We start from the raw sequence: 18,487 nt of genomic DNA on the forward strand, positions 1-18,487 counted from the left end.
ATTTCAAGTTAATTGTTTTATAAATGAAAAAATACATAATACCTCTCTGAAGTAGTACAGTGGTTTTTTTAAATACTATAGGGAGCTCTGGTGGTTGGTTTTGTTAATAATTATGAAGATTTTTAATACTAAAAATGCTAGTATTTATCTAAAATTTCTAAGAAAGATATTCCCCAAATAGGAAGTATTACATATATCTGCAATTATACCCATTTGATTTAGGTATTTAAAAACTTTATCTTTAGGGGAAATAATCTTAAATTATACTGTTCCTTGTTCTCTAAAACAGTGTACAAAACTTGTCCTGAGAGTAAAGTCATATTTATAAATAGCAATACAGATGATTGATGTCCTTAATTGTTGTATAGGTATCAGAAGGTTTACCTCTGTCCTCAGTAACCCAAAATGTCAAAATTCTTTTAAATTAATTTTAATTCTTGTGTATGAAACTAAATTATTGTCAGTCTCTTACTCTTGTAATGTGTTTTTCTTAAACAGTACTCTGGCTCTGTTCTTTATAACTTGGCGCTGTTTACCTCTTGTGAACTGGTTGATAGAGTAACCAGACTGCCAGCACTGTATTTAACAAACTTTTAAAAGCATTGATTATCTTTGTTAAAAATTACTATCTTCAGCTTGGAAAAATTTTGATTACTGTATTTTCAGACTAGTCAACATGTAATGGCTTTTTACTTTATTTCCCTTTTTGGAATAGGAATTGGTAAATTTGATTGCTAACCATCAGGTAACAGTAATAAGTGGTGAAACTGGTTGTGGAAAAACCACTCAAGTTACTCAGTTCATTTTGGATAACTACATTGAAAGAGGAAAAGGATCTGCATGCAGGATAGTTTGTACTCAGCCAAGAAGAATCAGTGCCATTTCAGTAAGTGATCCATCACTTTTAAGAATTCTCTTCCTTTATCTTTCATTCTTCTTTAGATAGTTTCAATCTAATTTACTGATCTTGAAGGATTGATTAGATTTAGGATTTGTTACTATGGAAGCAAGTATTTGGTAGTAAAGGCTAAAAGAAAGAGTCCTACTGGAACAATGATTAACTGCTTTGTTGCTAACTGAAAAGTTGGTAGTTGGAACTCACTCAGCAGTTCCACAGGAGAAAGACTGGGTGATTTATTTCTGTAAAGATTATAGTAAGAAAACCCTATGGAGCAGTTCTACTCTGTCACAAAGGGTTGCTATGAGTTATAATTGACTTGACAGGACCCACTGTCAACAACAAAGGCTGAAAGGTTGATGAGTGACTTCTGTCTGCAGGTAATAGGTGTTTAAATGTTTTTGAGTTTAAGATAAATTATAAATCCAAGCAACTTTCAGTATAAAACCAAAAGAATGAAAAATAATTGATTATAAGCCACAAGTAGTATTCATTATTAGATGCTTTCACTTTTATTACTTAATTCATTCAGTATTGTTTTCAGTTCCCAGGAATGTGCTTATTCGTACATAAGCACTGAATCATAGTGAAAGATGGAAATTTTGAGTGTTTCTCTTAATAATTTATTTTATTTTGTTTTTGGAATATGCATAGCAGAACACATACTAGTTCAACAATTTCTACCTGTACAATTCAGTGACATTGATTACATTCTTCAGCATTTATAACCATTCTCTCCTTCCTTTTAGCCTTACCTATTTTTAAAACTACATTTCTGATGGATAATTATTTCTGAATGCAGCTCTTCAATAAGAGAAATTTTGTCAAGAGGAAAAATAAGGCATTATTTCACATTTATCTTGTTTGCTTTTTAATGCAATCTAGGTTAATTTTTAATCTTTCATAAGTCCTAAATTTGAAGAAGGCAAGCACAAATACACAGTTATATACATATTTATGTTTATTATGAATAATGTTTTTGTTTTTAGTTACATGATGTAGTTGAATTTAAGGATATTTGGGATTTCTTGTAACATTCATTGTGTAAAGTGAATTTATATCCATCCTACAAAATTCAGTGCATAAATTTAAATTATGAAGATTTAAAATTGTCTTTGGTGTTATGATAAATTGTTCATCATATCTCTGAGTCATTTAATGTAGAATATGTGTTCAGGAATTATATTTCTAATTATGGCAATATTTTTAGTGGGGGATACACATTTTAAGCCATAGTTTCTAAGAAATACTGTGAACAAAGTAGAATGACAGTCTTTATCCCTTTAGAAAGATCATATTCCTAGAAACTGTATAAGAACACAAAAGGTGAAAAATAAATCACTTTATCATAGCACATTTTTGTAGTTGGATAGAAGTTACAAATCTATAGTTAAAATTTTCACTTCAGTAGTAGCTACTGTATATATTGACAGTAAGGCAAAATGCTGACTTGGTTACTTTTGCTTATTTTTCCAAGATCTTTTTAGAAGTTGAGCAGTTTAATGTAGTGAAAAATGAACTGATAGTCTAAATCAGTATATACTAGATACATTGACAGGAAAATTTTACTTCTGAGATTATTTCTCTGAAATTAATCATGCCATTCTGTTTCTTACCACATGAATCACTGTCCTGTCACATGATGACTGTTGGTTACAGTCATCTTACATACACACATTGTTATTATATTACAGTAATTTTCAGAGCTCATTTTTGGAGCCATAGCTTTTAGAATGTAACCAAGAACTAGATATTAAGCAGCATTGATCTTTACCCAGCAGCAAACAGTAGCACCTATTCTCCCTCAAATTACACATAACTGTAACAAGGTAGACTATGATTTCTAACTATTTTAGTAAGACGGAAAGAAAGGTAGAATTACCAAGGTCTTCTATAGAAAGATCCTTTAAAAGTAGTGATGAAAGAAAATTTGGCCTTGAAGGAAACGGCATTATCGGAGGAAATGAAAAATAAGCCTGAGAAGGAAGTAGTGAGCAGCTGTTAAGTAAAGCACACACGGATGTAGGTACCTCAGATTTTAATATATACCTGTGCTGTTTGTTTGTTTGTTTTAGTTGTCTGGAAACCTGAAGAATAATATTTCAGCAACTCCAAATTTTTACTGATGTTCAGGATATTTGTCCAAACAGAAACTGTATTTTCATTGTAACTGTTGTATTTGAATTAAAGGTTGCAGAGCGAGTGGCTGCAGAAAGGGCAGAGTCTTGTGGCAATGGTAACAGTACTGGATACCAAATTCGTCTCCAGAGGTAAAAGAGTTCACTTCTTGTTTACTGGTATATTTTAGTGAAACTTTGAAGCTGGAAATCAGAAAAAAGGATACTTTTTCCTATTTTTACTTTGGATTTTGCTATTGGAATTGATGTTTAAAGGAATTGCACCATAGCACATGGAGTCTAGGAACCCACAAACTCATTTTTTAACCCAAACTCAGATTTGTATTACCATTTTAAAATGTGCTTTTACATTTTGGAATGATTTTAAAAATGATTTTTTCCTGGACTTCGATTAGTAGACCATCACTCTCCCTGAAAGGCATTGGTATGCTGTACCTTTTAGTACCACCCACCTACTCCCCTAGCCTTTTTATTTTGCCAGCTGAATATTTGGTCTTTAACCCCCTTCTTATTCCATTGTGTATCTCTAACCATTTTCTGGAGCTCAAGATTCCATTTATCTTTTTAATGAGCAGTCTTTCCAATCACTGAACCAAAAATTTAGGCCTGTGAGTAATTCAGCTGTTTTCCAAATACAAAGAACCAAACTCACTGCTGGCGAGTCGGCTCAACTTGTAGCAACCCCTCCTTGGGTTTCTGAGTCAGTATCACTGTGGAACTAGATTGCCTAACCTTCCTTCTGAGGAGTGGCTGGTGGGTTTGAACTGCCAGCCTTCTGGTTAGTAGTCGAATAGTATGCCTTTAAAAATAAATCATTAATATTGTATCATGACAATTAAAATAATGTGTAATGAACTTCAATGTAGTGTTTCCTGCTACTGTGATAGGTGTTTGCATAACTAAAAAAATAAATAAGAAGCTTTTAATTTAAAAATTTCTGAAATTGAAACTTTTGTGGTACTTAGTAAATGATTGGAAAAGAAAATCAAGAATTATTAATTCATGTCTTTCATTCATAGTCGGTTGCCCAGGAAACAAGGTTCTATCTTATACTGTACAACAGGAATCATCCTTCAGTGGCTCCAGTCAGATCCGTGAGTGTGTTTCACTTAAGGAAATTAAGTTAAATATATCAAAAGATGTAATTATTAAATTAGATTTCACTAATTGTGATAGTTTCTTCTGGTTTAGTTTTCTGTTTTGTGCTGAACTACATGCTTCTCACTTCTGCTTCAGGCATTTATCCAGTGTGAGTCACATAGTCCTTGATGAAATCCATGAAAGAAATCTACAATCAGATGTTTTAATGACTGTGATTAGAGATCTTCTCACTTCGCGACCTGATCTGAAAGTAGTATTGATGAGTGCCACATTGAATGCTGAGAAATTTTCAGAGTATTTTGGTGAGTAAAATTTATGATGCTTACTTTAGCAAAGGTATCTCAAAACCACTTCATTTAGAGTAACAAATACTAACATACTTAAGCATTGCATTTGTAGTCTACCTGAATATTAAAATTTAGTAACTCATTTTACTTTAATATTATCCTAATTTACAGATTAGAGAATTGTACCTATTAAAAATGGTGGCATCATCACTGCTGTTTTAGTGAAGACATACAGCTTCTCTTTTCCTACGAGACAATTAAGATGGCATCATTGACTCCAAGCCACAAATCTGAATGGTTTTAGATACATTTTTTTGTGATTCTTCTGTGGTTTTAGAAACATGTTTTGTGATTCTTACATGGCTTTTATGTACTATTACAGGCTAGTATGGCAGTTTGCTAATAATAATAAGAATACTAGTGACCACTTATGGAGCACCTACAGTGTGCCAGGTAGTATATTTGACACTTTATCTTCTTTAATTCTAATAACCATGTGAGATAGGTACTATTTTTATTCCCATTTTTACAGAATGGAAAATAGCCTGAGAGTAGTTAAGAAGCTTACCCTAGGTTGCATAATTAACAGGCAGATAAGAGGATTTGATCCTAGATTTGTCCTGCTGTAAAGTACATGCTTTTGTAATTATGCCACAGTGTCTCTACTTATAATATTGGGAAAGTAAAAGGAGAGGTGAGGAGATAAAAAGTAATACAGCTATGTTCAGTAAATGTTCTTGTATTCAGCTTTTAAAGAGTCTTTTAAGATGTATCCTAATTAACCTTCAACATCTTGCAAGGTAAGTTAGGACAGGTGATACTCTTTTTTTTTTTTTAAAATAAGACACCTAGAACTAAGATTGAGTATCTTGCTTAAATTTATGAAAGGTAGAGCTGTAATTACTAGCTCAGGTATTTTGACCTCTGATGCAGTGTTGATTTTGTTTATAGGGTATATTACTTGTTCTTGTTATGAGAGAGAAATAGTATTTCTGTAATGGTACTAAACTTTTTTTTTTTTAGTGATTTTGAAACAATAATTCAGTGAAAAGCAATTTAATATTTAATTATGTTACTTTCTAACTGCTTCTTTCCTTAATTCTGGGTGCCACAAGAAATAATGCTTCTTACCTAGATTTCAGTAAACTTAGTTTCTGATGTGGTACCATTTTGACTAAGAATAAAGAGAAAATATAACCTAGCCATTAAACTGTGAGTTGAGACCTTCTGCTCAACTTTTTTTTTTTTTTTTTGCCTTCTATTGTATAATCCCAGAGAAATTGTTACATTTCTGAGGGCTTGAGTTTCTGTATAAAATGAGATATTTTCCAAGATCTTATAAAACTTCAAAGAAATATTACTATTTTTATTTAAATTAGATATGGAAAAACAAGGTAGAACTGTAAAATATTCAGGGACCTTTTTTTGAAGTTATGAGTAGTAATGAAGAGTGCTGTGTTATCTCATTCAAGTTTTACTTACAGTATGGTGATTTAATGTCTTTCTCTGTTTTCAACTTTTGAGTACAGATTTCTGTTTATTTTTTTTTACGTAACAGGTAATTGTCCAATGATACATATACCTGGCTTTACTTTTCCGGTTGTGGAATATCTTTTGGAAGATATAATTGAAAAAGTAAAGTAAGTAATATTGGAAATCAAATAAATATTAAATATATCATCTTTCTCATGCCAAACGTTAGAGACTCAGGAACTCACCATTGACCACTTCTTTCTAAAACTTAAAATGTCCCTTTTCCTTGACTCAGGGGTTCTTAAACTTTACTGCACATTAAAATTATGGGGAGCTTTTTAAAATCCAAGTGCCTAGTTCACATGCCCTACTTCAGTTAAGTCACAGTGCCTTGGGGTGGTAGCTAGGTATTAGCATTTTTTAAAGAACCTGGGTGATTTTAACGGGCACCGCAGTTTGGTGACCTCTTTCTTAAGTGCTTAAACCTGTCTCCTGGTTCTCCTTCTACCTGATTTTCATCCTCCTTTGCTGGCTTCCATTGCCAGCTTTTTAAATGCAATCTCCCTGTAATGTTCATTTTTGCAGTCTTTCATATTTTCACTGTGTAATCTATTTCCTTGACCATAGTTTTATGTTTTCACAGATTTTAGAACTATAGTTCTCTCCTGAGCAGCATACCAGTACCACAGAGATCTTAACATTTTTCAAGCCATTGTTATTATCTTATATTTCAGACCCCACTATACTTCCTCAAAAAAATACCACTGCTTCTTGTCCAGTATACTTTATAATAATTACTGATTTTATTCACCATCTAGATTTCTAAAATATAAAAGAGTTAATATTTATCAATCAGTGAGGGTCTGCTAATGGCTGTACATGCTGAGATGAGGAACCAATACAATATACTCTAAGTCCTTCTGTACTCTTTCTCATCACACAGGGTTTCTCTTGAGTTTGCTTCAGCACATTCTCTTCCAACATGATTTCTTGTTTTATATCTTACTTCAGGTCCTTAAACATGCTTTCTTATTTTTATTTCTTCTACTTCAGGCTACATTTTTGTTCTTAAGGTCTTCATTCTCAGCCGTGTTTCTTCCCCGACTTCTACCATATATTTTTTCTTAAAAACAAATCTGGTCATGTGAGCTTTCTCCCCTGGGCCGGCTTTGCGCATGAGATTTCTCTTTAAAAATTGATTTAAAAACCTATTAGTTCTTCATTAACTATAGTAGAGCATGGTAACTGGTGTGCCCAAAGTTTTGATTTTCTTAATCCTCTGGCCACTGGCTGCTAGCTCCTGGCAGCCTTCTCCAGAAGGCTCTGCAAAATAATATTTGTATTCCTTGATAGAAAAAAAGATTGGGATAACAAAGGTCTGTAGAACAAGGTCCAAATTCTGTAGCTAGTCATCCCAAAGCCCTTTATAATCAGGCTCCGTCTTTTGTTAGCCTCATCTCCCAGTCATGAATCCTGTAGCCTGCTCATGCTAAATGTGTACTATTCTCTAATATGCCAGGCCAGTCCCCTTCATTCATGACTTCATGCCTATTACATATGATTTCCTCTTTTTAGACTCCCACTTGCTGTCTTCTCCATCCTTTTATCTGTAAACTATTGATCTGTAAGAATAAATTTCAGCTTTATTGCCTGTTAAGCCTTCTATGATACCTCTCACATATGATACCATTCTCATCTGGACACCCATGGTATATTTCTTACACTTACCTTGCTGCCATGTAGTATATATCACTTTATATTTGCCACTTGCACGAGACTTCAACGTTTTCAAGGTCAAGGATTTTGTCCTTTTCTGTTTGGAACTATTGTCTAGCACAGTGCCTGGCCTACAGTAAACATATCTGCATAAATAGGAGAGAGATTGGAACACTTAGGATGAGATGTTTCAAGACTCCACAGCTCCCTTTGTTAAATGACAGTGGGAAAGTGAGAATAGAGATCCTACAACTTAGTTTACATGGAGAAAAGTCAGCTGAATTTTGACCTTTCTTCCTTCTTTTCTATAACAAATACTTATTAAGCTTTATATCTTGCACTGAGCTAGGGACTGAGCATAAAACAGGGAAAAACTTGCTATATGCCCTCAGAGACATCTGGGCTGTCTAGACAGGGAGACATATAGGCTATTATATAAAGTATGATTGACCTATTTTTGGGAAGTAAAGAGTGTATTGGCAATTAAATTAATATAACAGGAACTGACTGGGTAAGTCAAGAAGCAGGGAAATTGAGAAGAGGAAGGAGGAAACGTGTCATAGAAGATGGTATATGCTAAATGAGAGAGACAGCATGTAGTGGTCTTCTGTGCCCTAGTTTTTTCATCATTGGCTATAAATTTCCATGCAGTTCCTTTTCATCTTCATGTTCCTTAATATGTCCTGCTTTCTATCATGGCACTTTACCAGTTGTTTTCTAAGAGAATAGGCAACAGCTGGACAATAAAGCAGTTTTGGGTATCATAAATCTGACCTTAATGGTTAGTTGCTTTTCTAACTTTCCTAAAAGGCAGGGACTGTACAAGAAACTGTAACTAAGGCGTCTGTGGGGAAAAAAAGGGATGGTGTCACATTCTTGCTGTCCCCTAACTAGCCTTAATAGGGGAATCAAAGGAGGGAGGATGGTTCTTGATGAAGAGATTTTCATCAGAAGCCCCGAGCTATCTATCCCCTTCCTAGAGGAAGAGCTGTGGTAGTAGGAAGGAGGAAACATCATGGCCAGAGTGAGAGTAGGATGAAGTGATATGGAGGGTTGTGATTGGGGATTTGGGGTATAGTACTGAAGATTACTTTTTTTTTGGAATTTTGCTGGGATGGGAGCCAGCTGTGGGTCCATCCTGCTGACTAGGACCAGTCTCTGTCTCAGGTTACCCTACTTCAAGTTGGTGCCTCTAAATGTTTCGAAGATTTAGGGGAGTCCTGGGTTGCAAGTACTGAATAGGGAAGGGGATTAACACTCTTTTGGGTTTCTCCTATGTGTTAGGCACTATATCACATTTTTACCTTCAGTAATATTTGTGAGAGTATTAATCTCTCAAGGAAACTAAAGGCCAGTGGTTTGGTCACTTGTCCAAGGTTATACCGTTAGTTAATGGCAAGGGCATTAGTCCAGTTCTGTCTGATTCCAAAGCCCATGCCCTGAACCCCTCTGTTGTCTTGGATGCTGTCCTCTAGGCTGGATTTGGAGAGAATCTGGATTAAAGAGCAGGTGCCTTTTTCTTCATCTCCCCCCACTCCCCAGGCTTCTGAGAGCCCACTGTGGTTGGTAGCATTCTTGAGCAGATGTGTCCTCTGTTTTGAGCAGTCACTACAGCATGTTAGAGTCAGTATAGCATGGACTGATGCACAGGAGACTTGCCCGCTGATTCTGACTCTGCCGGTACCTGTTAACTGTGTGACTAAGCTGAATTAAATAGCTTTTAAGCGTGGGTCTGTAGGTCTGTGGATACTCTTTGAATCTCCTGGTGCACTAATTAAAATTCTTACATTAGTATGTACCAGCCCTAAATCCAGATCACCAAGGATCGGATTTAGGAATCTAATTTTACAGGCTCCCAGGGAGCTTATGTGCAGTCAGGTTTGAGAACCTCCTGTATTTAAAATCTGAGTCTTTCTGGTAGGCAATCATTAACTGTTATATCAGACTCCTAATTAATATTAACTTGTGTTTTGAAAGCAGAGTTAAAATTGGAGGTGAGAGTTACTATTGCTGGACTGCTAAAGATGGTCTAGTGGTCTATGTAATAAAGTAGAAAGATTTTTATCTTAAGTGTCAGATATTTATATATAAATTAATTCTTACAGTTAAATTGATATTTTAACAAGCATTCAACTAGAAAATATAGTGAAAAATCATCTTTAAAATCCTGTTGTTTTAATCCTAAATGTTGTGTCAGATACTAACTAAAACCAAAAACTTTGAAAAAGAAGTTATTTAGAAATGTTCTTATTTTAGGTATGTTCCAGAACAAAAAGAACACAGATCCCTGTTTAAAAGGGGTTTCATGCAAGGGCATGTAAACAGGCAAGAAAAAGAAGAAAAAGAAGCAATCTATAAAGAACGTTGGCCTGATTATATAAGGGAACTGCAAAGAAGGTAAATCTAACTTGTTTCAAAGTGAGATTACAGTGGCTGTTTGAGTAAAACTAAAAGCAGGGATTGTCTTTTTGAATTCGTACTTAAGCTGTGACATTGCAGATCCCATATACCAGCTAAATATTATGCTTTTTTGACTTTTAAATACTATTACCTAGTAATTCTCTTACCTTTAGATTACATTCCTCTATTTGCAGATGTGGTTAACTATTAAGAGTTTATAGCAATTTAAATCACAAGAACTTTATCATGATATATAATCTGTCTTTCAAATATTTTGTAATTTTTTTATTCAACTTTGATAGGTATTCTGCAAGTACTGTAGATGTTTTAGAAATGATGGATGATGATAAAGTTGATCTGAATTTGATCGCTGCCCTTATCCGATACATTGTTTTAGAAGAAGAGGTTAGTTTTGTTCCTTTTTTACTTTCCCTCAAGTAACATAATTTAAATTTTGTCAATGTATCAAGGCCATGAAAAAACAATAATTTTCTTAAATGTTTTTAGTGAAGACTGTGAAAGAAACTGCTTTTGACACCAGAAATAAGAACATCAAACTATTAAAGGATTAAGGCATTCCACTTATTTGAAGAAAAGGCTAAACAAGTGAAACATCGAGATTATAAGTTCTTTTTTTAAAAAAAAAAAAAAAAGAGCTTGTATTCTTTTGGTTACTATAATCAGAAATCAAAATTATCTTGAACTTTTATAGGTTTAATTAAGTCTTAAGTGTGCACAGAATTTTATTGTTGGTGTTTTGTTGTTGTGATCCTTTGTAATGGTTATTTCTCCTCCATACAGGATGGTGCCATATTGGTTTTTCTGCCAGGCTGGGACAATATCAGCAGTTTACATGATCTCTTGATGTCACAAGTGATGTTTAAATCAGGTATTACATTAAAGTCCTTTTGTTGCAGTTCTACAAGTGGTATGTAGAGTGGTTTTAGTCTTTCATTTGAAGAAGTCTGGCTTCTGAGGCTGCTTCAGTGTAAGAAGTTGGTAGTCAAAGCCTGGGTTGGATTTTTCAAAAGTCAGCTTGTGTTTCTTTTTCAGAGTTCTGGGTCACAGGTGAAGGTGATGGATACGTAGTGAAGCTCTCTATTTAGTATTATCAGGAGAATATTTTACCTTTCTTCCTAAATATGCTTAGTAAAATCGAGCCCTTACGATGCTGAGATTTGTCTGGTGAGACTCCCAGTACTGTGGCCCTGGAATACATTCTGCACCTGGAATAAAACTCACCCCCAGGGGCAGGCTCTCAGCCCAATAGTTAACAAGATGTACACGCAGACCACTCAACGCAGGATGCCGCACCCACATACTCTATGGTCATACATCCCTTAGAGCAATAGACATGGACACCAGAGGACCAACATTCAAACTGAGGAAATGCAGGACAAACAGGAGTGCATAAATAAGAGGGGCACAAGGGAAGGGTTACAGGGTAGGAGGGGAGGAGACTGGGTTAGGGTTGGACATGGTGAATGGGGAATGAAACTAAATGTACGTGTTACGTTGAATGTAAAAATGAAAAAAAAAAAAAAGATGCTGGGATTTGAAGTTTTTGTTACTGTTTTTACTCACTACTGGGTTTCACTGGGGAGGAAGGGAGCTTAAATTGGTCATTCATTTAGCCCAGTATTTCTCTTCTGTGACTATACAACAGAGACACTTGTGGAGCTTTTTAAAAATGCAGATGCCCAGACCCCATCCTCAACCAAAATCTAAGAATGGGACTTAAACATCTGAGCTTTTAAAGAATTCTTTAGGTGATTGTGATTCTTCAACAATGTTTTAAGACATAATCTCTTCTGACTTAGAGAATGCATGAGGGCATTTTTCTGCTATAAAATTTAGTAACAGTATTTTAAGTAACTTCATTATTATTAACTCCAAATTGAAAAGTATAGGACAAATTCTATTTAATAATTTTTTCAGTTCTGCATATAATTTCTAAGGTGTTCTGGTGGTGTGGTAATTAAGGAGTTTGGGTGTTAATCAGAAGGTCGATGGTTCGAACTCACCAGCCACCCTGTGGAAGATGAGGCAGTCTGCTTCCATAAAAATTTACAGCCTTGGAAACCCAATAGGAGGTTCACTGTGAGTTGGAATCGACTTGATGGCAGTGAGGTGCTGAAGTGCTTTGGAAACATTTTCTTTTTATAATGCATTAGAAAATCTAATAGTATACATTAAGATAGCAGTGATCCATTTTCATTCTTTGTTAAATCCTATTATGGTAACATTCTCAAAGCATTCTCTATAATTACAATTATTTATTATTCTCCAGCTGATGAAACATTTTGACTTCTCTATTAAGAAGTAGTATCTTCTCTTCTCCTTGTCAATGATAATCTTTATAGAAAAATTAGTTTTGATTAAATACATTGAGTTATTTTTTTAAAACAACTAAAATTTTGTGTGTGTGACTTCACAATGTTAGCTTTTCCATCCCTCATTGTAAAATATTATTGTATTGTCTATTTTTAGTTTTTTAAAAAAATAATTGAGAATCTGTAGTTACAAAGAAAAATACAGGAAAGATATACTCCAAAATTTAAGTGATCATTTCTGGAGCCATGGGTAGAAATGTAAGATTATAGTTTATCATGATTGACTTCATTAACTTTCTACATTGAATTACTATCAAAGAAGGAAGTATCAATGCCTTTCAATGAAACTCTTTTCCAGAATTTGTGTTTTCTTAAATAAACAAATGGCTGAAAAATTTAGCCTTAATAATTAGTTATTATACTGTGCCTTAGCTACTGTATATAGAGCAGAGAATTGATCTAACACTGTATTGACTAAAAGGTAAACTTGATTTAATCTAATGCTTATCAACTTTATTTCTTTTTTAAGTATGTAGACTTCATTCCCATTGACTCCCTTAGTTGTGCAATATCATCAATATAAATTATTTTTATCCTAATTATAGTTTCTTTTAAAAAAATTGTTTTACTTTCATTATTGCTACAATTTTTTAAATTTTTTACAATGAAAATTTCGGACAAATAGGAAGCTAAAGAATCATGTAATCTCCATATACCTGTAACTTTAATACAGCAATTATTTTTGCAGTCTTTTCTTTCTTTCCTTTTGAAAGTACAGGTATCACATGTATCTAAGTATATGCATCTCTAAAAATTTTACTTGTACATGACCATAATGCCATTTTGGCACCAAATGCTTAATATTATCCAGTAAGCCAGTTTATAATCAGATTTCCCCATTTATCCCCAACATGTCTTCCACAGATGGTTTGTTCAAATTGGAAAAAGTCGAACCTGATAAATGTTTAAATCTACTTCTAAAACATCACCCTTCCTCTGTCTGTAGCTGGAAGTTGTATCTGAGGGCTTGATTTGATTCAAGTTCAATATATTTGGCTTGAGTGTTTCATAGTTGATATTTTTCATTTTGTGTTTCAGAGACAAGTAAATCAGAGCATTCTTATTTTGACATCAATTGTTTGATAACTTTTTACTACTTTTCACACTACTCTCTAGAGTTCAAAGAGTAAGAGAGAGTTTACGGGGAGTATCTCTTTTGGATAACAGCAGTTATTTTCTGGGGAAATAAAGTTGTTTTGAGTCATTTGAGACACTTGGCATTGTTGCCATAGATTAAGTCAGATTGTATTTCAACAGCCATAGATAAACGGGAAATTTGCCCTTGCTGCCTTGACACTCTCCCGGTTTCCTGTAACTGTACTACATCCCAACTTTTTTTCTCTGTTGGCTAATAGTCATGAGTGGGCTCAAGCTGTTTCCTTTTGAAAGTTTATAGAGTAGGAATATAATTTAATACATTTCTAAGAAAATTATGTTTTAAAAAACATGTTGGTCTCTTTTGGGGGGATGTTTTTTATTATAAATAATGTGTTCTAAAAAATCAGGTACTGTCTTCATGATTAAAGTAGATTACTTGAAGTATGCAAACAGTCATACTAAGCAAAATTCTTAAGTCTTCCGTTGGTAGTAAGAGTGGAGTTAATTGTATTTTACATGTGTCATTTGAACGGTTTGCTTCCATCTTTTGAACATTTCTTTGAGAACTTGGAGAAAATGTTTTATCAATATGAGACAGATAAAATGTCTTGGAAATTGCTGGAACATTTAGAAAACAGGAACATAAAAAGAGCGAAAATTAGTGTGAGGTATGTAGAAATGTAAATTAAGAATTATGTGGCTTAACTTCTAAATTTGTTGTCTAATAACGTCTAAAGACACTTTTCTGCAATTGTTTAATTTTTTTTTTTAATTTTCAGATAAGTTTCTTATTATACCTTTGCATTCACTGATGCCTACAGTTAACCAGACCCAGGTATGTTTGTAAATTTATTCAGTTTCTGTCTTTCAAACTGAGACAAGCTTTAAGAACTGCTTACTGTATTTTTAATTTCTTTCTTTTTTTTGAGGAGCATTTTCAAATAGTAATCCTTAGATATTATACTTCTTGAAAACACTTGTAGATAAGCTTTTGGGTGATGATGATTGTACAAAAACTTGAATAACAGAGGGTAATGCACAAATAAAATTGGTCACCTCAGCATTCCAGTTGCCTTTGAGTCAATTTCAACTCAGGGTGATCCCAAGTTATGTCAGAGTAGAACTAAAACTATGCTCTGCAGTTTTCAGAGGTTGATTTTTTTTTATTTATTTTTTTGGAAGTCAGGTGTCAGGGTTTTCTTTAAGTCATCTCTGAGTAGAATCAAACCTCTAGTGTTTTGATTAGCAATTGAGAATGTTAATCACTGGAACCACACAAGACTCCCCTATTATTGGTTAAACCAGTTCTTTAAACTTTTCCCTAATGTTGACATATCTCTCCCTAATATCAGCATTAGGGTATATGTTTTATTATTTGATGAGTACTATTTTATTATTTTTTAAGCAGGATATTGGTAATTTAATAAGTAATATTTTCCAAAGGAAAAAGTTTAAAGAGTTGGTTTCACCTTTAACTTGTTTGGGTTTCTTAATGGTGTGAGTTTCAGGATAAAGATATTTCAACCTAGAAATTGATAACCTGTGATGTTTGAGATTTTGATTTAACAGAAATTAGTGTATTTACAGGTAAGAAATAATTCTATTTTATCAATAATATATTACATTTTTGCTCCTTCACATGCAGACTTCCATAGTTCAAATGAACACTGCATTCTCAGAAACAAGATAGTTTTGTGGACTGCAGTATTTACAGGTCTTGTTAGAATGAGATGGACCAGAAAATCTACCTCTTTTATTTCAATTTCTCCACTTACTTGTTTGCAAGGAAATATCAAGACATTGTTATTGAGACTCTTACTCAATTTGTTGAGACTCTTACTATCCTTTCTGCTTATAGCTTAGTACTGAGTTAGGTTCAGCCATGTGATTTAGATGACAAGTACATAGCTGAGGGAAGGGAACTCTTGATTCCAAGGACTGAACAGAAGAGTACTACCATTGTGAAGATTCTTTCTTCCTTGATACCCTAACAGGAAATTATTTATTCCTTTACTGGAGAATATGTGACTAGACTGGGAACGTTTTTTGTTGTTGTTGTTGATTTGCATTTTACAAATGAAGGAATAAATTGATTCATATTTTTGTGCATTACAGCCAATAGTACATGACTACATGTCTTCTTTCTACTGGGTGGCATTGTTTGTAGATTTCAGCATTTGGAGAATGTGTGTTTGTTTGCTTGTTTGTTTTTAATTGCAGTGAGCTCTCAACCTAGTACACTGTGGCACAGCATGTCAGGTGACACCCATTCTAATGGATTGGGCATGTGCCCAAATTAGTCCTTACCATATACGTTGTGCCTCATAATTCTTGTCCTTAGTCTATACTTTCCTTGTAAAAATGATATTTGGTCACACAATGAGACATTTACACCACCTGGCTTTTACTAAAAAATATACTGTATAAATTGAAATAATCAATATCGTTGATCTTGTTTGTGATAAGATTCTGACATCTGTGAAGATTTGGTTTGATTTACCAAAAGAGAGTTTTGTAGGATTAAAAATAATGTATCTTACAAATACATCTTTATTACATGCTTATATCAATAAAGGAACACAAAATGCTAAAAATGAGCGGTATAAGAAGTAATTCCTATAATTTAAAAAATATTTCAGAAATTAATGTATTTGGGGTTTTGATGTATTTATTTTCACAGGTATTTAAAAAAACCCCTCCTGGTGTTCGGAAAATAGTAATTGCTACCAACATTGCAGAGACTAGGTAAAATTATTTTAAATATTTACTGCTTATGACAGATAAATTTTGTGCCCCCATAAATTCTTAGCATATCTTAATGTTTTTTCACTATAATTTACCATTTTTAAATATTAAGCTTTTTTTAACTTAAATGTGACAGCAAGCATGTGTTCTTTTTTAGCTATAACAATATTTAACCCCCTTCAGAAACAGCCTTTTATTAAATGTCTTTGTTTTTCCTGAACTATAAAGAAGCAAGGGAGCTGAGTACAATTTTGTGCCTTTGTCTAATTTTGATTAGAGGTGATACTGTTTGCCACAAATTTAGTGATCATATACAGCCTTTAAAATTTCTTGTGTTCCCTTAGAGGTGCTAATAAACCAGTGCAATCCCTGAAGCAGATTGTTCTGTGGAAGCTGTTATTAAACCATGTCACTGGGGACCCACTGAGCTAAGTACAGAAAGTCATTAGGCAAGCTGTAAAGTTTGGCTGTGGGCAAATGAAAATTGAGCTTGTGATGTGCAGACTGGCTCTGTGTTACCACTGCAGCTTCTGATGCTGCTTACAGGTGCTTTGTCCCTGAAACATTGGTGAATGTGGAAAAAGAGTTACAATCTTGAACTGCTAAAATCAGTCACTTTGATCCAGTATAAAATTAAGCCTGCAGCTATAGTTTAATAGTGCTTTTGATGTGTTTTTAATATTTTATTATTTTTCAAACAGCATTACCATAGATGATGTAGTTTATGTGATAGATGGAGGGAAAATAAAAGAAACGCACTTTGACACTCAGAACAACATCAGCACAATGTCCGCTGAGTGGGTCAGTAAAGCTAATGCCAAACAAAGGAAAGGCCGAGCTGGAAGGTAAGGTGGGACCTTTGTCTTTAAAGTACAAAAAAATATATGACAGAGTGTTGCTGCCATTTAAAAATATTTATTAGAAAATTACCTTTCACACTATTTTGAATTGACTACACTACATTTTGGGAGCTCTGGTAGTGTAGTGCCTAACGCATTTGACTGCTAGCCAGAAGGCTAGCCGTTCAATGTACCAGCCACTCCTGGGAAGGAAGACCAGACAATCTACTTCCATAGAGATATTGCCTGGGAAACCCAAGGTGGGGTCATTATGAGTCAAAATTGACTCAAAGGCAGTGAGTTTTTTTTTTTGACCCTTCATTTTTAAATGGGAAAGTTGTTTTAATCATAGTTTATTCAGGAATTTATTTGCCAAGTTTTCTCGTTATTTTCTACCTCTCATTCCTCAGTCTAGTTAAATTGAATTTTCTTTATTCTCATTAGTTACATTACTTAGAACTCTGCTTCCCTTCTTTTTCTAAAGTGTATATTACCTAATAATGATAATGACTTATACTATTTGAATATCAGTACATCTCCTAACTGATTTTTATATGTATATAAATTTGTTTAATTCTCACCACAGTGATGTGAAGTATTATTACATCCATATTAAGGATTGGAAATTAGTGTACGGGTAACTTGCCCAAAGTCATATAACCTGACAAGGATTTGAATGCAGGCAGTTGTAGCTGTTAATCACTGCTTTATAGCTGTGCTGATTCTTCACTATTAATTACCAGTGAAAATGTAGGGAAAGTGTTTTTCCCCATTGATATGATGGTAGCATAATAAAAATACCTCTTTTTTAATGGTAGAAAAAATTATTTGCTCTAAACTTTAACAAATAATTGCTTTTTTTTTTTTTTTAATTCAGTTTTTGATGAAGATGTACACAGCATATTAGGTTCCCACTTGACATTTTCCATATACGTTGTTCTCTTTAATTGTGTCTGTTTTTCCATTTCTGGAACTCTAGTTTCCCTATCCCCCTTACCTTCTCATCTTTGCTTTTGAATAATTGTTGACCTTTTGATCTCATACTGTTGGTTTTTAAGTAGATCAGCAGTTTTATATTCTTTATTTTGTATGCTACTCTGCTATTTTACTAAAGGGTGATCTTGGGATAGGCTTGGTTCTAGGTTAAAAGAGTGCCTCTCGGCAGTAGTCTCAGGGAGTCCTCTGTTCTCTACTGTGCCGGTTTGTCTGACTTTTTTTAAAATAAGAATTTGTGCTCTACATTTTTCTTCCATTCTGCCTGGGACCTCTGTTGTAACCTTGGTCAGAACAGTCAGTAGTTTTAGCCAGGCACCATCTAATTCTTCTGGTCTCGGGCAGATGAGATTTGTGGCTCCTGTAGACGTAATTTGTTTGAACTTTTTTTTTTTTTTTTTTAGGA

General features: G+C 33.9%; 1 protein-coding gene across 1 annotated transcript in view; it reads left to right on the plus strand.

Annotated features, from left to right (window-relative positions):
* Positions 1-712: 712 nt before the first annotated feature.
* Positions 713-18,487, plus strand: part of DHX36 (DEAH-box helicase 36) — a gene marked incomplete at its 5' end in the record, with an annotated part of 75,932 nt that continues 58,157 nt past the window's right edge. Inside the window, 11 exon segments of the mRNA XM_007943566.1 lie at positions 713-886; positions 3,089-3,168; positions 4,056-4,130; positions 4,273-4,439; positions 5,983-6,064; positions 9,870-10,010; positions 10,316-10,418; positions 10,815-10,902; positions 14,284-14,339; positions 16,185-16,249; positions 16,951-17,094. Coding sequence (XP_007941757.1) covers positions 713-886; positions 3,089-3,168; positions 4,056-4,130; positions 4,273-4,439; positions 5,983-6,064; positions 9,870-10,010; positions 10,316-10,418; positions 10,815-10,902; positions 14,284-14,339; positions 16,185-16,249; positions 16,951-17,094 — 1,175 coding nt within the window.

The sequence above is a fragment of the Orycteropus afer genome, unplaced genomic scaffold (assembly GCF_000298275.1).
Source record: "Orycteropus afer afer isolate SDZICR_OR568_19922 unplaced genomic scaffold, OryAfe1.0 scaffold00109, whole genome shotgun sequence".
Lineage (NCBI taxonomy): Eukaryota > Metazoa > Chordata > Mammalia > Tubulidentata > Orycteropodidae > Orycteropus > Orycteropus afer.